Source organism: Macaca mulatta, chromosome 7, assembly GCF_049350105.2.
Source record: "Macaca mulatta isolate MMU2019108-1 chromosome 7, T2T-MMU8v2.0, whole genome shotgun sequence".
NCBI lineage: Eukaryota > Metazoa > Chordata > Mammalia > Primates > Cercopithecidae > Macaca > Macaca mulatta.
The window spans coordinates 46,262,733-46,283,309 of record NC_133412.1 but is presented as its reverse complement, the minus strand read 5'-3'; the positions used below and the strand labels follow the sequence as shown (position 1 = coordinate 46,283,309).

The window sequence follows — 20,577 nt, the reverse complement described above, 5'->3', positions numbered from 1 at the left end:
CTTTCGGCCTGAGCAACACAGTGAAACCGTGTCTCTACCAAAGAAACAAAAATTAGCCGGGTGCGGTGGCGCACGGCTATAGTCCCAGTTACTCGGGAGGCTGAGATGGGAGGATCCCTTGAGGCTGGGGGCGGAGGTTACAATGCGCTGAAATCCACTGCACTCCTGCCTGGGCAACACAGCAAGACCCTGTCTCAAAAAAAAAACCAAAAAAACAAAAACAAAAACAAAAAACGATAAAACAAACAAACAAAAAAATCCTTTTGAAAATCTGAACTCCACCCTTGCTAGGAAGAAGAAAAACAGGAAAAACAGCCTTGAGATATAATTTGTAATCTGCTAAAATAGCCAACCAAAAAAATAAAAAGAGCCAGTGTTGGCAAGGTAATGCTGGAAGTTATAGATGGAATGGATGTTGGTAGTATTATAAATCAGAGTAACTCTTTTGGAAACAATTTGGCAATCTTTAGTAAGAGCCATAAAGACATTTATATTATACTCTTTGACCCAGTAACTTCACTCTTAAAATACAATATAAGCAAAAATCTCCATGCATGAAGAAGTTCACTGCAACATCATTTACATGGAAAATGTAGAAGCACTGTAAATGATCAACATTAAAGGAACAATTTAATACATTATCTCAATATGTAATACTAGTCAATTGATTACAATTCCAAAGGCTATGAATAAACGCAGAAAGCATGTTAAAGAAAGCCAAGGCCACGTGAGGTGGCTCATGCCTGCAATCCCAGCACTTTGGGAGGCCAAGGCAGGAGGATCACTTGAGCCCAGGAGTTCAAGACCAGACTGGGCAACATAGTGAGACCCCGTGTCTACAAAAAATTGAAAATATCAGCCAGGTGTTGTGGCATGCACCTGTAGTCCCAGCTATTCAGGAGGCTGAGGTGGGAGGATCGCTTAAGCCCAGGAGTTCAAGGCTGCAGTGAGCTATGAATGTACCACTGCACTCTAGCCTGGGTAACAGAGTGAGACTCTGTCTCAGAAAAATAAAAAAAAGGAAGAAAGTCAAAGGCAGACCAGAGGTCCTGGGAGCAAGGCTAGGAACTGGGGTGCCCCTCAGGGCATTCTTTGGACAAATTTTCTTCCTTGGTGCCTCCTCAGACTATAAGAATGAGCATTTCCCTCACGTGTGTTCCCCCACAGAGCCAGCTCCTGTGCCTGCCGACTGGGAGGTTTCAGGGTAAGAAAGGCAAGTTCTGTCAAGGGTTTGGGGTCACCTTTGGGTGCACCATTCTGTTTCAGTAAATCCATTTCAAAAGCCCACTTGAGAAAAAGTTTATAATTTGGGGAGAGTTTGAAATATTTTCCCATCTCCATTGTCATCCCCTTTGGTGGCTCCAAACCTTGAGTAAAGTCCAACACTCCCACACAGTCCTGTGAGATGGTGGAAGGGGGGAATGCGGGGAGGGGAGTGATGTATAGCGGGCCCGGAATACCCCAGTGTTCTTTCCTCAACAGCCCCTGCACGAGGGTGTTCAGGGATGAAGACTGGTCTGGAAGTGGCTGAGAGGGTGCAGGGGGAGCAAGCTGCTGAGTACATAACTCAGTAGTCACCAACAAAACACATTCCTTCTGTCCCCAAATGTACCGTAGAAAGGAGACCCTGAAATTGGGAGACTAGTGCTTGGGCTAGACACCCACCTGTGACAGACACAGACACGTAGACACACGCACTTCTTTCTTTTTACCCAGAAGGGATACTATTACACACGTTCTCTTTCAACTCGCTCTTCTCACATAACAGATAGTGGGCATCTTTCCACACCACTCCATGAATATCTACCTTATCTTTTTAAGTGGCCAGAGAGGCATCTGTTGTATGACCGTTCCATGATGAATTTAATCGACCTCTATTAATTGACATCTAAGTTCTGTTCACTTTTTTTTCATGATTACAATTCATTCTATGACAAACATGCTCGTAATACAAGTTTGTGCATTAGTGTGGATATTCTTGTAGGAAAATGGCTAGAAGTGTTTCATATTTTTTATAGTTACTGTAAAATTGTCCCCAAAAACTGTCCTAGTTTTTAACCCACAGAGTCTGAGACTGCTTCATTATGCCTCTAAAACTATACCTTTAAAAAGCTGGATTTTTACCCATCTGATAGGTCAAAAATGCCACCTGGTGTTTGGATTTGTGTTCCTTCCATTCTTAGAAATACCAAGGACAGCTGTGGTAGCTCATGTCTGTAATCCTAGCACTTTAAGAAGCCTAGGCGGTAGCTAGGTGTGGTGGCTCACGCCTGTAATCCCAGCTACTCAGGAGGCTGAGGCAGCAGAAATTGCTGGAACCTGGGAGGTGGAGGTTGCAGTGAGCCGAGATTGTGCCACTGCACTCCAGCCTGGGCGACAGAGTGAGACTCTGTCTCAAAATAAGAAGCCTAGGCGGGAGGATTGCTTGAGCCCAGGAGTTCAAGACCAACCTGGGCAACATAGTGAGACTGCTATCTCTACAAAAATTAGCTGGATGTGGTGGCATGTGCCTGTAGTCCCCGGCACTGGGAAGGCTAAGGCAGGAAGATCACTTGAGCTCAGGAAGATGAGGCTGCAATGAGCTATGATCACGCCACTACACTTCAGCGTGGGTGACAGAGTGAGACCCTGTCTCTAAAAAAAAAAAAAAAAAAAAAAAATACCAGGCATCTTTTCTTGTGTCTATTGGCTACCCTTGTTTGCACTTGAGTAGGAAGCTCTGAAGCTTTCAGACTGAAAGGGATGAGATGTTTGGGGGCAGAGGATTCTGTCTAGGGACGTCTCACACTGTATCTTGGTACATAAGCCTTGACTGAGCAGAATAGTTGCCCCTGGCCATCAAGAAAGATCTTTGAAACCAAAAGTTGAGCCTCATTAACTCCGCTAACACCTCCCAGGGGCCTCCTATGCGCCAGTGGGGTGTGGTGTTGAACTTGCCCATGCCTGCTCTTGAGCAGCACTGAGTGGTGCAGGCAGACGGAGAGGCTGTGGGGGCACAGAGCTGTTCAGAAAGCTTGAACCCAGTTGTTAGGGGCACTGGGGTGGGAGGGTCTGGGAAAGCAGTGTTGGAAGACAGGATGTTGAACTAAGTTTGAAAAGACAGGTTGGGATGTTGGAAGGGGTGAGGAGGCAGAAGAATGCCCAGCGTGTGTGGGGTCAGGCGCAGCAGTAGGGAAACTGCACGGGGGTCAGCCTTGCTCGTAGCAGGCTGGCTCGTGGCAGAGGAGGCCAGAGGTCATGTGTGTCATATCTCGTCACTGAGGCTCGAAGAAGCTCTGCTTGGGCCCAGAGTCTCAGAAAAAACTCATTCCCAGGACACCCTAATTCCTGAGCAACCCAGTAACTGAGGTATCTCTGGGTTAAACCCATGCCCGGGTAACGTAGAGTCACCTGGGGGGCTGTGGAGTGAGCCCCAGCCAAGGCTCCAATCTTACTTAATAGCTGGGTGACTTTGAACAAGCCAGTTAACCTGTCTTGAGGCTCAGGCTCCTCATCCAGAAAATAGAGACTGTACCTGTTAGAGGTGTGTGGGTTCAACTAAATTGGGTGCAGAGCTCTTGGAAGCGTGAAGCCTTCTAGATACACGAGCTGATGTGCTGGGGTGACAGCTCTGCCTAGGAGCCTAGGGGCTAAGCCCAGGGGATGGGGGGTGGGGGTAGCTGTGTCTGTGCCCAGGCTCCAGCCCCTTGACTGGATTCAAGTCTCATGGAATGAAGGGCTGTAGATGGAAACCAAGAGAGCTGTTTTCACCAAGAACTGTTGGATGTAGTGTCTCAGGCAGGACTTGGGGGACTCAGATGAATAAATATCCCACAGAGAGGGAGAGAGGTGCCTTGCTTTATCCCCATTTGATACCAGCCTCTTCCCTCCCTGGGTTTTCTCATCTGCACATTTACTTTATTATTTATTTATTTATTTATTTATTTATTTATTTATTTATTTTGAGATGGAGTTTCGCTCTTTCGCCCAGGCTGGAGTGAAGTGGTGTGATCTCAGCTCACTGAAACCTCCGTCCCCTGGATTCAAGCAATTTTCTTGCCTCAGACTCCCAAGTAACTGGGATTATAGGCGCCCACCACCACGCCCAGCTAATTTTTGTATTTTTGGTAGAGATGAGGCTTCACCATGTTGGCCAGGCTGGTCTCGAACTCCTGATCTCAAGTGATCCACGGCACCCCACCTTCATCTGCACATTTAGATAGTATTAGTTAATCTTCCAAACTTTTCTGCTTTGACATCACTGAATACATTACTGGGAGAAGGATACTGGCTCTGTTTGACCCATGGCTACAGCAAACAGTAGCACCACATGCTACAAAGCTCAGAGGAGGAGCTGGAGTTCACAGTGGGCCTGAGTAGCTGGGAAAGGAATTCCAATCCCTTAGTATTCAAGGGTTTTGTTGAAAACAAAGAGTGGATAAGGCATGGGAGGAGCCCTGCGGATCTGCTCAGAGGTTGCTCCAAGAGGTTACTTCAATTCAACAGGAAACTCAGTAGCGTTTGCCAAACTGGATTTCTGGAAGGAAAGGGTGGGGGGAAGTGGCAAAACCACTCTCTCCAGCAAGCCAGCCTTGCTGGGGACTGTCCCCTTCACAGGTTCCTGGGTCAGAGCCTTGTTTAACTCAGTTATATTCAACCCAACAGAACATACCCGGGTCCTCTCTGTGCCAAACAGATTAGATACGGGGGAACGGTTCTTAGTCTCAAGTAGCTGTCAGTCCTGTTGGGGAGACAGCAGACACTGCAGACAAGGCAAAGGCAAGGCAGCTGATAAGCACAGTTAATAAAGCTACAAAACCAACTGTCCCTGCACATGGGAAAGGGAGCAGCTGGCCAAAAAGCAAGAAGCTTTGTGGTCTGACAGCTCCGTTAGAATCCAGGCTCTGACCTTATTGGCTGTGAGATTTTCCCCAAGTTTCTTAGCCTCTCTGAACATCTGTCTTTACACCTGTAAGGATAATTATACCCATACAGCAGAGCTGCTATAAATACTAAGTAAAGATAAAATGCATACACTACCAAGCAGATGACCAAAGAATAACACTTAAGGATGCTTACTTAATATTAATTAAGGATCATACCCAAGTTTTATAGTGGTTAAACTTTAGATGTAATTGAGTTATAGTTTTCTTTTGTTTTTCAGACAGGGTCTTGCTCTCTCACCCAGGCTGGAGTGCGGTGGTGCAATTTCGGCTCACTGCAACCTCCACCTCCCAGGATCAGGCCATCCTCCCACCTTAGCCTCCTAAGTAGCTGAAACTACAGATGTGCACCACCATGACCAGCTAATATTTGTATTTGTGTGTGTGTGTGTGTGTGTGTGTGTGTGTGTGTGTAGACAGGGTTTTGCCATGTTGCCCAGGTTGGTCTCGAACTCCTGAGCACAAGTGATCTGCCCATCTTGGCCTCGCAAAGCGCTGGGATTACAGGCATGAGCCACTGAGCTTGGACAAGTTATATTTTTCATGTGCACTTTGTTGCCCCCTGTGTAGTCAATACATACGTTATGAAGTATGTCTCCATTTTATGGAATGCAGCAACAACTTCATCTTTAAAATGCTTACATGATTATGGAGGTGTCTGGTTGGATCTCTGCTTTCTGACACGTTGAGGGTCATGACTGCTCGTGACTTAGGGCTAGGACTGTTAGTCCCTCTGATGACACTGTTCCTAAGGGGCAGAATTCTCCATTTAAGGGATCTGCTGCTTATTACACACTACAGCAAGCAGACAGGACCCAATGTCTGTATATGTGGTACAGAAGTTCACAGGAGGAGCTGGAGTTCACCACGGGCCTAAACAGCTAGGAGAAGATCTGATATCTGACCGCTTAGTAGCTACTTCAAAAAACAAACAAATCTGTTTTGGGGGAGTGTGGGGAGTGACAGGATAGCATAAGATATGGTTTCTGGGCTGGGTGCGGTGGCTCACACCTGTAATCCCAGCACTTTGGGAGGCCCAGGCGGGCAGTTCACTTGAGGTCAGGAGATCAAGACCAGCCTGGCCAACATGGTGAAACCCCGTCTTTACTAAAAATACAAAAATTAGCTGGGGGGCGTGGTGGCACGTGCCTGTAAATCCCAGCTACTCAGGAGGCTGAGGCAGGAGAATCACTTGAACCAGGGAGTCGGAGGTTGCAGTGAGCTGAGATTGTGCCACTGCATGCCAGCCTGGTGACAGAGCAAGACTCCGTCTCAAAAAAAAAAAAAAAAAAAAAAAAAGAAGATATAGTTTCTGGATTGGGCGCAGTGGCTCACTCCTGTAATCCCAGAACTTTGGGATGTAAGGTGGGTGGATCACTTGAGTCCAGGAGTTCGAGACCAGCCTGGCCAACATGGTGAAACCCTATCTCTGCTAAAAATACAGAAATTAGCCAGGAGTGGTGGCATGAGCTTGTAGTCCCAGCTACCTGGGAGGATGAGGCATGAGAATCGCTTGAACTCAGGAGGTGGAGGTTGCAGTGAGCCGAGATAGTGTCACAGCACTCCAGCCTGGGCCAAAGTAAGACTCTGTCTCAAAAAAAAAAAAGATATGGTTTCTGCCCTCAAGAAGCCTCCAATTTAGCTGTATACAATACACAATCATTGGCTCCAAGATTTCCATCTAACCAATCTACAGAGATGATGCCTGGGTCCAAGAGCACAGTAACTGTGATGTCTCCTGCAGTGAAGAGAAAACTGAAGGTGTTTGCTTAGGGACCAGGAGGCTCCTGGAGCTCTCTCCTCCCCGTTTCTTGTCAATCATTCTGTTCATTCTAAAAATTAGTTTATCATCATTCATCTAAACAAGAGGTAGAATCTCAAAGTCTCCCTTGATTCTGACATCTTCTGAGCACCGGACTCACTGTTTCCCAATATGGGAAACAAATCCCACCAAACCCAGGGAGGTAGGAGGGGCGAATTGAGGACCCAGAAGGAAACATTGCTGAGCATCTATTGCTGCGAGTCCTGGGAGGGCGCTGCTAGAGGATGCACGAAGTGGTCGTTGCGGTGCTGGATGCATGAAAGGACACTGCTGCCTATTATTATTATGACTCTACTAATGACTGTCCTTGCACAGATAAGGGAATGAGGCCCACAGAGGTGAGGAGACTTGCCCAGGTGTCACAGCTGGGAAAGGAGGAGCTGGGGTTCAAACTCAGAACCGGAATCAGGCAGACTACCCTCCTCCTCTCTTCCACACTCTGTCCGTGCCCGTACCTGATTTTGCCTTCTTCCCTGGGCTGAACCCAACCCCCTGAGGAGGACATGATCTGTCCTTCCGCTTATCATGTTGGCCAGGCTGGTCTCAAGCTGCTGACCTCAGGCGATCCACCCACCTCAGCCTCCCAAAGTGTTGGGATTACAGGGATGAGCCGCCGTGCCCGGCCTAGGCAAGTTATTTAAACTCTTGGGCCCTCACTTAAGGAAAAGAAAGTAACAGTTAATGTCTATGGAGTTCTTAGGGGACACAAAACACTTTTATATTCATCTAGTTCTCAGAGCCCGAGATGATCCCTATTTTACAGTAGGGCAACTGGTACTCAGAGAGGTAAAGAAACTAGTCCTAGATCACAGAGCCTGGAAGTGGCAGAGCCAGGATTTGAACCTAGGCCTAGGGACTTGAGGTCAGGAGATCAAGACCAGCTTAGCCATGGAGCCATACTGCTGCTTTCTCTGTGGCTGCTAAATCATTGGTGAAGACCCACTCAGCTCACTGGCCCCTCAGAGCTACCTTCCTTCTACCTCTACGAAAGTGCATCACTCCCTTCCAGTTCCAAGAAGTACTGGTTCGGGAGCTCGGGAGGCGGGGGTGTGCGGGAGGCAGGGTGGTGGGTGGCTTCCAGCAGGGCTGACATCCTGTCCATCCCGCCCCCAGCTCCTCAGGGAGGGGCATCATATACAGGGTGAGGAGAGCAGACACAGGATGGAGGAGCTTGAACAAAAGGCAAAGGAAAGATGTGGAGCTTGGCCCACCAGCAAGAGGTGCCTGCCTCTTCTCCCTCCTCCTTCTCTCCTGGGATCACTCTCTCCCTCTCCTTGAGATGACAGAAACCTCTCTCTTTCTGCGGCTGCTGGCCCCCGGAGAAGGGCTGGGAGCACGAGGCTTGGAAACCGATAGCGCCCTTCCCTGCCGCCTGCCAGCCGCCCTCCCTAGCTGCGGCAGAAGCTATAAAAAGCATAGCCTTCAACAATAGGTGACATCACCCAGCAGCGGAAAGAACTGGATTCTGCCAGATGCCAGGGAGAGTTATGGCCCCCAGCCCTCCCTCGGGCCCGAAGCCCCGGGGGAAGAGCCTGGGTATGTTCTGCTGGATCCCTGGTGGGATGGAGGCTAGACTCCAGAGGACCTCCTCCTGCTCAGGGAGGGGAGATGGATCCTGGGCGACGGGGATTGATTTCACTGGAGGTTGCAGGACTAGGGGATATGGGGAAGGAGCTGGGGAAATCAGGGCTGGTGAAATTCCACCACTGTCCTCTGAATGTTCTGAGAGACAAGTAGAGGGACGTGGAGGGCTGGGGGTGAAATGGGCAGGCACTCCCAGGGGAACTGGTCCAGACTTGCTGTGAAGAGCTTCCCTCTGGGCCCCTGTGGGCTGGCACCGTCCCCAGTCCTGTATGTAGCACAGTGCCTGGCACACACAGCAGCTTTGCTGACTGACCTCCCAACCCTGGGTCTGAATGTCGTGTCTGGTGTGCAGCAAGTTGACCGCTCCAGCTGGAATGAGTGGAGGGAGGGTGCCTAGGTGGCCTGTGCCTCAGGGGCTTTGATGGAGGTAGGGAGGCCGTGGGAAGGGCCCTGGCAGCAGTGCTGACCTCCTGTCCACCCCCTGGAAGCTGCAAACTCCATTTCCTTTACGCCCCACCCCCTCCCAGGCTGCAGTGGGGATGCCTCTCGTGTGCTTTCCCCCAGCACCCAGGTTGGGCCCTGAGGAGAGCAGATGCTGTGATGTAAATGTTGAGTGTGGATGAATCTGAACTGTCAGCCCAGTCCACCATGGCCCTGAGCCTCAGTTTCCTCCTTTGTAGAACCAGGGCCACCGGTGAGGGGCTGAGAATGCAGACTGGGAGTCAGGGGACCTTCCTAGGACACAGGCTCTCTGTGTGACCTTGGGCAAGGCACCTCCCTCAGGGTCTCAGAGTGCCTCCTCCAGGAGAGGCTGGGATCCAGCCTCAGGGACCTGTTGGTTCCAATGCCAAGATCCCTAGCCCCGAGGTGGGGAGGGGTGGACACTCGGGTAAGATGGGGTTCAGGAATGTACTTCTGGGGCAGCTGGCCTGGCAGCCGGAGCGAGAGCTTAGTTCCTCTCTGATCCAGAGACTTAATCTCCTTGTCTCTGGATCAGCAGCCCAGGCCAGCCCCTCCCTTCCTGTGCTCTGAGCCCATGTCCCTTCCCTTCACTCCTCCAGCCACACCCCTCCGCTATTCCCCTCTCTCCACTGATTCACCTGTATCCAGCTAGCTCAGGCCCCATGTCCTTCATAAAGCTGTCTGTGACCCCCTCCATCCACACAGGTCCCCTTCCCTGGTTCCGTGGAGCGTGTAGTGTCTCCCATGCACCACACTCGGTAGGGTCCACTGATGCTCAGATGGCTTGAGAAGCACAGGTCTCGCTGCAAAGTTGGGCTGCTCACCCTGCATCCTAAGCCTTCTCTCCTTGGGCCCAATTGCCCTTCGCAGCCTCCCTTCTTGCCCGCTCCTCTCACTGACCACCACGCCAGGGCTCCAGCCACACAAGACTCTCTCTTTTCTAAATGCACTGTATATGCATTCTCTCCAGGCCAAGCACACTGGATATACTGGGTCTCTTCCTGGGACTCCTTCTCTAACCCTTTTTCTGTCTGTCAACGTCCTGCGTCTCCAAAGGCCAGCTAACTACCTCTTCTCCTCTCTGCATCTTGGTCAAAACTAATCCTTCTCTCTTCTCTGTGTGCATGGCCCTTTGTTTGACCTTGTTGGATGCAATGACCTCATTCTGCACCACCTTTTGGTGGGTGGGGTGGGCCCTGCCCCTCTGCCCCTCTGCCTCTCTGCTAGGGGTGTTTCCAGAGCAGGAGTGAGATGAGCAGGCATCAACGAAGGGACAGGCATACTGCGGGGCACAGGTTAACCTTCATCCTCATCACAATAGCCACAGGGAGGTATCTTACTGTTTCAGAGACGAGCAAAGCCGAGGCTCAGAGAGGCCAAGTAACACTCCCTTGGCCACCCAGATGGTAAATGGTGAAGCTGAGATTCCAGCCCGGGTCTACCAGATCCCATGGTTGAGCTCTTTGGACCCCAGCAGCCAGGGTGTGAGGCATACGGTGCTCTCTCAGTCAGTGTGTGCAAAACTGAAGAGAGTCTCTTGGCTCATGTGGCCAGGGAAGCAGCCTTAGGTTTTTCTTGGACACAAACCATGGATGTCTTGTTTACAAGCTGGGGTCCTGGAGCATGAGGCACATATCAGGTTAAATAAGATGCCAAGCTAGGACTGGGCAGATCCTTCTCACACTGAGCCAGACAGGAGAAATTGAGACCTGAGGAGGAACCTGGGTGGCCAGTGATTCCAGGAGCGCTGGTCTACTTTGTCCCCCCTACATCAAGACGGGCACTGCTCATCTCTTATCCTAGCTGGGTCTCTGGGTAAGATAGGAGCCGCTGGGAGATGGCATTGGCTGGCTGTGGCGAGGAAGCTTGGCAGAGCATGGGCTCTGCAGCGAGTGGGCCAGGTAAAATCCCTGCTCCTCTACTTCCTGGCTTGTGACCTACCTACCAATCCTCAGTTTGGGGGTGGCAATGTCTGTCTCACAGAGTGGCTCTAAGAGCTAAATGTATGTGAAAGGCCCAGCCCAGAGTAGGTAGAGGAGCAGTCCTGAGTTCCAGGGGCATCTACTACCTGCTGGCTGGTAACACCAGCTGGGGTCAGTCCTTCCTGCCACTCTCCCAGCACCTCAGCAGGCAGGGACGGAGCCAGCTGTGGTCACCGCATTCCTTCTTGGGCTCCCTGAACCCATTAGAGAAGGATGGGCAGCACCTCCACCTGCTGTCTCTCCCACTGAGCCCAGGTCTCTTGTGCTGGCCATTGGGCTCTCCAGCCTCCACCAGCTCATCTGCCTCCTTCCCAGCCCAGGAAGCAACCGGTGATCTCTCTGTGTCCCCCAGCTCCAGCGTCTGTGCCCTTCCTTCTGCAGCCCTGGCCTGCCTATGTCCTGACCCCTGACCACAGTCCCTAATTTGGTTTTGGGGCTGCTGAAGACTGATGGACCATCTTCATAACAGGCTCTTGCTCTCTCTGCTCTCAAGGGCCCTGCCTTCACTGCTGCCACTCTCAGGAGCCCTCTGTGATGGACCCTGGGCTGGTCAAGCACACTCCACTCTTCCAGTTACCTCCTTACCACTCTCCCATGTACTAGGTACTGTGTCAGCTGACCTCACCCCCAGCGTGTGAACTGATGGAGGCTATTTACTGTGAATCTCTCTTTCTTTGGATAGCTGATTAGATGGACTATATTAATTTACTCGTTCATTTGTTTATCTTTCATTCATCCACCTACCCACTTGTCATACAGTCGTCTACTTACTTACCCATTATTTCATTCATTCGTCTATCCATCATCCATCTACTCGTTCATCTCTCTATCCATCAATGTAGTCATCCATCCAATAATCCATCCATCCATCCATCCATCCATCCATCAACCCATCCATCTATCTATCCATCCATCCATCCATCCATCCATCCAACAATCCATCCATCCATCCATCCATCCATCCATCCATCCATCCATCCAACAATCCATCCAACAATCCATCCATCCATCCATCCATCCATCCAACAATCCATCCATCCATCTAGCCATCCAACAATCCATCCATCCATCCATCCATCCATCCATCCATCCATCCAACAATCCATCCATCCATCTAGCCATCCAATCATCCATCCATCCATCCATCCATCCATCCATCCATGCATCCATCGATCCTACCCAACACCTACTAAGCATTTATTAGGTACCAGGCCCTGTGCTGGATGCATGGGGTGCAGAACCAAATAGGTTATGGTCTCTGCTCCCAAGAGCTCACAGTCCAGTCTGGGAAGACAGGGAGACATGAACTCTGAAGTTCCTTTCCATTCCAACATTCCTGAAAATCTGACTGGTACCCAGGCTCTGCCAGTGAGCATCAGGTGGATGCTTGTGGCCTAACTAAAAGGCTGGGATCTTCCTTTGCCTGGGAACATCAGGGGCTTAGGCTGATCCTCCTTCATCTGGGAACACCAGGGCCCTCCTCACCAGCTCAGCTGAGGCTCTGAAATCTCCTCTTTCTTCCCAGCTGGTGTACGGATGCTGCTCAGGGGCAGTGTGGAACACAGTATGGGACCCTCCCTCTGGAAGGCCACTGCCAGCACCTCTGACCCTACCTCCACTGGTGAAAGTTGGTAGAGTCTGAGGAAGGAGTGGGCAGAACGCAGTTTCAAATTTTACTTTCCCTGGATTCTCTTTCTCTCTCTTTTTTTTTTTTTTTTTTTTTTTGAGGCAGTCTTGCTCTGTCGCCCAGGCTGGAATGCATGGAGTGCAGTGGTGCGATCTCAGCTCACTGCAACCTGCGCCTTCCAGGTTCAAGTGATTCTCCTGCCTCAGCCTTCCGAGTAGCTGGAATTACAGGGGTAGGCCAACACGCCTGGCTAATTTTTGTATTTTTAGTAGAGATGGGGTTTCACCATGTTGGCCAAGCTGGTCTTGAACTTCTGACCTCAAATGATCCACCTGCCTCAGCCTCCCAGAGTGCTGGGATTATAGGCATGTGCCACCACGCTCGAACTCTTTTTTTTTTTTTGAGACAGGGTCTCATTCTGTCACCCAAGTTGGAGTGCAGTGGTGCAATCGCAGCTCACTGCGGCCTTGACCTTCCAGGCTCAAGTGATTCTCCCACCTCAGCCTTCCTAGTAGCTGGGGCTACAGGTGTGCACCACCACACTCAGCTAGTTTTTTTTTAATTCAATTTTTTTGTAGAGATGGGGGTCTCACTATGTTGCCCAGGCTGTCTCAAACTCCTAGCCTCAAGTGAGCCTCCTGCCTTGGCCTCCCAAAGCATTGGGATTACAGGCATGAACCCACTGTGCCCAGGCCACTTTCCCTGGATTCCTTATCCTCCTCTCTAAATTATCTCTTTCCCCCTTTCCCTCCCATCTCCATTTCTCCTATCTCTTCTCTCCCTGTTCTCTTTGTCTCCTCCCTGATCTCTCTTACTTATCTCCCTTCTCCTGTTTCTTCTCTCTTCTCATTGAATGCTGAGACACATGGAGTTCAAATTTTGGGTCACCAGTGTGGGTCCTTGGAAAAGTCAGGACTCTTCTCTCAGCTAAGTCTCCTTTCCTAGAAACCATGACTCAGAGAGGACAAACCAGAGGGTACATTTACCCTGCCCAGGCTGCAAAGAACAGGCGCTCCTTTCCTCACGCCCATCCGGTTCCTTCCTTTTCTCCCTCCCTCCTTGTTCATATTCTTTCCCTTGCCCTTCTTTAGAGAGCATAGACGAATGCTGAATCACACCCTTAATTTTTAAATTCTAATTCTCACCTACAAAAGCAACACCTCCAAGCTCAATCACACTGAAAACACAGATCTGTGGAATCCAGCACAGATTTTTTCCCTTGGTTCTTTCCTAGCTCCCATCCCATCCCCATCGTAGGGCTTGCTGGAAGGATGACAAAGAGGAGGAAAAGAAGGGCAAAGGGCGAAGGAGGAGGGGAGGGGAGGAAGAGAGGCCTCCCGAGGAAGCAGGGAAGGGCCTGAGCCCCCCCTCCTCCAGGAGCACCCCTCCGCTCACCGACGTGTCCTCCGAGCATGAGGCAATGATGTTGTCGATGAAGGGGTTCCATTTGATATCCAGCACATTGCCCTGGTGGCCGCAGACCTTGGGGTAGTTGGGCTCAATCCTGCCTGTCTGCAGAGGAGAAAGAGAGAGAGAGAAGGAGATTAGTTTGATGGCCCTGGGGTGGCCTTGAATGGAGTGCCTTTTTTCTGGGCCTCTCAACTGGACTGGAATGTCCTGGAGGAATCACCTGTGTTTTATTTTTGTCTTTGGGCCCTGATGGGCCAAGTCAGGCTGGGCCACATTGCTCTGTGGCTGTGTCCTCCCCAATACTGAACGGTGCAGGGAGGCCGCACAGCCGTGGTGGGGCAGGCTGCTGCTCGTTCATACACACCTCTGCAAATGAGAAAAAGGTGCCCCTGCACGAAGTAAAAGTGTTTAAAGTTAAGCTGGAATGACCAAAGCCTGACGGGCAGTAGCCCTGGTGGCACACACACAGGCCCACGTTCTGCCCCGTTCACGCACACCCAGACGCTGGGGTGCACCTACTCTCCCTGGGGCCCACACTCCCTGCTTCCCCCAGGGCAGAGTCAGGTTTGGATCAGGAGGAGGCTCTTTCCTGCTGCTCCGGGAGTCAGCGGAGAGGCCTGAATCTCTGGGTCCGCCTATACACTGTTCACATCTCCACGATATGAACGAGCATCCTTGTGCAGTGTACATCTTCAACCCCGGTATACAGTACCCTGTGGTTGAAAGCATAGGCTTCAGAGTCACACAGGCCTGTGTTTGAATCACAGTTCTGCTACCTTTTAGCAGTGAAAGTTGTGGCCTTAGAAAGTTAATGAACTTCTCTGAGCCTCAGTTTCCTCTCTCTAAAATGAGAATAGTGATGTCTACTTTTTAGCATTGTTGTGAAGATTATGTGAGCCAATATGCACAGCAAAGCACTTAGTGAAGAGAATATCAGTAAATGCTCAATATATGACAGCACTTATTATTGTACAGCTTAGATGACACCTCCTCCAGAAAGTCCTCCCTGATACCTTAGTGGGTGAAGATCTCTTCCTCTGTGCTCTCACAGCATTCTGTGCTTCCCTCCATAACACAACCAAGCCGAGTGCGGTGGCTCACGCCTGTAATCCCAGCACTTTGGGAGGCCAAGGCGGGCAGAATACCTGAGGTCAGGAGTTTGGGCCCAGCCTGGCCAACATGGAGAAACCCCATCTCTACTAAAAATACAAAAATTAGCCAGACCTGGTGACACACGCCTGTAATCCCAGCTACTCAGGAGGCTGAGACAGGAGAATCGCTTGAACCCAGGAGGCGAAGGTTGCAGTGAGCCGAGATTGTGCCACTGCACTCCAGCCTGGGTGACACAGCGAGACTCTGTCTCAAAACAAGCAAACAAAACCACAACCAGATCTGATTTGCAGTTTGGTTCTGTTTGCCTGTGAGCAACTGAGGACAGAGTCTGTGTCATCCTCGTCTCTGAATCTCCAGCCCCTTACAGGCCTGGTACCCAGTAGGTGCTCAGTCCATGACTTCCTGGGGGGAGTGAGTCCACAAAAGGATGGAACAAGCGGTGTGGATGGGTGTGGAAGAGCTGTTCCATGTTTAGCGGCTACAAAGGTGGCAGAGAAGGGAGGGGGAATAGGCAGAAGCTATGCTTCCATCTCTCAGGTCTTTTTCATTGCTACTTTTTTGGGGAGTTTGAAGGAGAGGAAGCAAGGAGGTTTCTCCAGTTACTGTCCATCTGCTAACAGTGGGTAGGTGGTCAGAAAAGAGGGAGGTCTAGGAGGTCATACGGCTCTCTCCTTCAGATTCCTCATCAGAATAAGAAGGAGGAAGAGAACCAATTTCTGCCAAGTCCTTGCTACTGCACATGCCTAGCACTTCCCAGTGAGATGAAGAAGAGTTATTTCAGAGTGTGTGTCCTGCCATGACCTCTTCCCCACCACTTCCTGCCTGCATCTCTATTGGCTCATTTCCAGATCGTTTGATCTTTTGCAACAGAGCCATGGCAGGATGGGTAGAGGAAAAAACAGGACTGGAGAAAATGGCAGTGGTAAGGAAGATGCAGAATGAGGCAGAGAAAGAGAGGGGAAAAAAGCCTCAGAGGCTGGACCCAGGAGAACTTCACTGATGTTGTATGTTGTGGAAAATTAGAGGATAGAGAAAAAGGATTTGGAGAGTGTTGATATCAGTTATGATATCAATATTCTATGAATACTGAATATTCTATGAATATTGAATACTCTTTCAATATTCTATGAAAGATGTAATCAGGTTTGGCATATATTTTAAATTACTTTTGGGCTGTTAGAATATAATTTTTTAGGCCAGGCACGGTGGCTCATTCCTGTAATCCCAGTACTTTGAGAGGCTGAGGCAGGTGGATCACCTGAGGTCAGGAGTTTGAGACCAGCCTGGCCAACATGGAGAAATTCAGTCTCTACTAAAAATACAAAAATTAGCCAGGCGTGGCGGTGGGCACCTGTAATCCCAGCTACTCGGGAGGCTGAGCCGCAAGAATCGCTTGAACCGGGGAGGCGAGGATTGCAGGGAGCTGAGATCGCACCACTGAGCTCCAGCCTGGGTGACAGAGTGAGACTCTGTCTCAAAAAAAAATAAAATAAAAAAGAAAGTTTTAAAATTTTAACATTAACTTTTATTTACTTATTTATTTTTTGAGACAGAGTCTCATTCTGTCGCCTAGGCTGGAGCGCAGTGGCGTGATCTTGGCTCACTGAAACCTCCACCTCCCGGGTTTAAGCGATTCTCCTGTCTCAGCCTCCTGAGTAGCTGGGACTACAGGCATCAACCATCACGCCCAGCTAATTTTTATATTTTTAGTAGAGATGGGGTTTCCGTGTATTGGCCAGGCTGGTCTTGAACTCCTGACCTCAGGTGATCCACCTGCTTTGGCCTTCCAAAGCCGTGAGCCATTGCTCTCAGCTGAAGATGATTTTTTAAAAATGAGACTCTAAGCAGTGGCTGGGTCACATGTGACTCTGAGATTTATTAGGGTTACACACATTATCTTTAACTCTGGAAACAACCCTGTTAATTAGATATGAGGAAATTAAGGCCCAGAGAGGTTAAGCTACTTGCCCAAGGTCAAGCAGCTGAAAGCACAGCTGGGATTTCCACACAGGTGTGATTCTCAAAAGCGAGTGTTCTTGAACCCTACTGGTCACTGTTGGCCAGCTCCCCTCCTGCAGCTCAGACTTTTCATGGGCGGATAGGCCCTGTATCATCTGCTTCCACAGCTCACTTACTCTCTGCCAGAGTCATTCCTTCCGTCTGATCTCAAAAGCTGCATTGGAGTGCTCCCTGAGCAAGGCTGTCTGCATTAAGTGTTTGGCAGCCAGCCCAGCCCAGGCAAATCTGAGAGGCACCAAACCAGTCAATAGGTGGCCATCAGATAACAGGAGCTTCTAGCCAGCAGCCCACGGGTGATACACAGGAGGGGCAGGTTAGGCAACATCACCGGAACCTATTCTGAACATAGAGGAGCCTATTTAGAAGGGGGAGTGGCCACAGTCCTGCACTCAGGAAGGAGACAAATCTTTCTAGAGACTGATGAGCTCCATTGCTTAAAAAAAAAGTTTGAAAACCACTTTTCTATAGAGACATCAAGCAAATTTAAAAATGCAATTATTACCTCCAAGAAAAAATGCTGTCTGAGAAAGCTAACGTAGGCTGGGCACAGTGGCTCACACCTGTAATCCCAGCACTTTGGGAGGCTGAGGCAGGTGGATCGTTTAAGCCCAGGAGTTCGAGACCAGCCTGGGAAACATGGCAAAATTTCACCTCTACAAAAAATACAGCAAAAAAGTTAGCTGGGCGTAGTGGCACACACCTATAGTCCCAGCTACTTGGGAGGCTGAGGTGGGAAGATCACTTGAGCCCAGGAGGCCTAGGCTACAATAAGTCATGATCATGCCAGTCTCTTCCAGCCTGGATAACTGAGTGAGACTCCGTCTCAAAAAAAAAAAAAAAAGAAAACTAACGTGATCACAGTGCTTAATGCTTTATGTACAATATTTACATGATTGTAATAATGTAAAAAATAAGATATTTATATCTTTTTTTTTTTTTTTTTTTTTTGAGACGGAGTCTCGCTCTATCTCCCAGGCTGGAGTGCAGTGGCCGGATCTCAGCTCACTGCAAGCTCCGCCTCCCAGGTTTATGCCATTCTCCTGCCTCAGCCTCCCCAGTAGCTGGGACTACAGGCGCTGCCACCTCGCCTGGCTAGTTTTTTGTACTTTTTAGTAGAGACAGGGTTTCACCGTGTTAGCCAAGATGGTCTCGATCTCCTGACCTCATGATCCGCCCGTCTAGGCCTCCCAAAGTGCTGGGATTATAGGCTTGAGCCACCGTGCCTGGCCAAATATTTATATCTTAAGCAAGAATTGTGCTATGCTGTACTTGGAAGACAGAGGCAAGGAAAGTGTGTATGTGTGTGTAGTAAGAAGAGAGACAGAGCTGGAAAAAGCTAGAGCCTCATTTTCCATAATAGGGAGCCAATAGGCCATGTCTAATATTTGAAAATCAAGACGCAGTGGTAAAAGCATGTAATTAAGAAATATGGGGTAAGTGCATAAAGAAACAGCTAAAACCAGAGTAGGAAATGCAGCGGTGTCACAAGACAGGACAGGGGTTGTGGCTCTAGGCAGTAGTGGGTTGTAGATGCTTAACAACTGGGTTTCCAGATTTAAAAAGGCCCTGATTCATAGCGTTTGCCAATTTTAGTGGTGTAAATATTCCCACAATCACTGATTTCAGGCTAATGTCACCAAATACGGAGATAGAAGAGGCTCTCAGCACACTATTATAGAATATTTCCACTATGCAAATGTAATAGGCACAGATAACCTCAAGAACACAGATAATAGTGAAATAATTGGGAAGTAATACATTTTTAATATTTAGTACTTCTGCTTTTACTATAACTTAATTGTAAGTTTATTCAATGTAATTTATAATAATGGCTCTGTTTAACAACCAGCTTGCAAAACTCCTAAATTCCTAAAAATTTTACCAATAGGCTCTCATGAGCCAGCACAAGCCAACCCCAGCACATCACTTTGCAGTGCTACAGGCTATAGAGTATTATCAGACCTTCTGACCTCTGCACATTTATTACTTTAACAAACATAAAAATTAGAGAAAAAACAAAATGCCTCTGCCAAATGTTGTAAAGGAAGCTGATTGTAAATTTTTAAAATGTGAGCAATTTTCTCCCCAAGCTCCACACATGCCTCTGTTGTACAAGTTACTGTTTCTGTATAGGGAGTGTGACCAGAGACCAAACTTGGTTCTGTTGCTAAAGCCTGGTTCCTAACTGCTACACAATACTGTTTTCTCATGCTTCATACTAATACACTAACACCAACACTAACACATGCCTATTGATAATATCATAGCATATTAATATAAACACATTTGTATTGATTTACAAATATAATCAAATTTAATCCTCATCACAAGCCCATTGTACAACTAAGAAAACAGAGATTTAGTGAGCTTCTCTGGAGTCAAGATTTTTCAATGTTTCATGACTGTACAATGACTGTATAGATGGTCGGCTCACAGAATTATCCCAGGGGTAGGGCTCTCAGAAGTCCAGGGCTCTAACCTGCCATCTGGTCCTCCAACCTCAGAGAATTTCAGTCCCAACAGAGCTGGGGCAGAGACCTTGCTGCCTGGGGTTGGGTGTGGAGGAAGAGACCTATTATTTGGAATTTATAACCCTTAGGGAGATCTTCACCCTGTTTTTGTGGGTGTTATCCTGGAGGGCTCACAGAACAAGTCCAGCCCTTCTTTGCTGGGACAGCCCTTCCATGTCAAATGTTGAATGGCAGCTGTTGTGCACTCTGAGTCTTCCCAAGGAAGAGCCCAGGGCTGGGGATCAGATTTTATCTCAAATATACCCTGACTGCCAATGCCAACAGACAGAGTTATTGGCAGATAGGGTGTCTTTTAGATATAACCTGATCACCAGCCCCAGGAGAGGGGCATGGATGCCCTGCTCCAGGATGAGTGGGAGTGTCAAGTAGGGCAACTTCTCCGGAGATCCACTTGACGGAACCTCTCCAACACTTTTAAAAGGTTCATGACCTTTGACCAATAATTCTGCTTTGGGAATATACCCCAGGGAAATCAACAGAGAAGCACACTAAAACAGTCACCACCATGTTATTTATCATAGGGACAACAATGGGGACATTGTCAAAATAAATTACAGTACACCCATATAATTGAATATTCTGAGGTCATTTAAAATCATATATTCAAAGAATATTTAGTGGCATGAGCATTGCTAAAGATCTACACTTAGTAAAACAGAATCAAGCTCTATACAGGTTGAGTATCCCATATCCAAAGTGCTGGGACCAGAAGTGTTTCAGATTTTGATTGTTTTTTTCAGATTTTGAAATATTTGCATTTTACTTACTGGTTGAGCATCCCAGATCCGAAAATCCAAAATCTAAGAGCATTTACTTTGAGCATCATGTCAGTGATCAATATGTTTCAGAAATTTGGAGCATTTTGGATTTTGGGTTTTTGGATTTAGGATGCTCAACCTGTATATATAAAAGGATCCCTATCTATTTTTAAAAAAACCAATCTACAAGAAAATACATCAAAATGCTAATAGTGACAACATGTAAATAGTTGGATATTACTAGCAGCTTCCAATTCTAACAAACATATAAAATTGTTATTAAAAAACAGATATTATTACAAAAAACACACCTCCCATAGCCTTGATTGAAAAATACTCCTCTCTGG

General features: G+C 48.5%; 1 protein-coding gene across 4 annotated transcripts in view; it reads right to left on the bottom strand.

The window, feature by feature from the left end:
* The window catches only part of CORO2B (coronin 2B), a 151,362-nt gene that overhangs the window by 18,763 nt on the left and 112,022 nt on the right, over window positions 1-20,577 (bottom strand). For all 4 annotated transcript variants that reach the window (XM_015142555.3, XM_077939634.1, XM_077939633.1 and 1 more), the window contains exon 3: window positions 13,795-13,911. In XM_015142555.3, coding sequence (XP_014998041.1) covers window positions 13,795-13,911 — 117 coding nt within the window. The remainder of the gene's footprint in view (window positions 1-13,794; window positions 13,912-20,577) is intronic.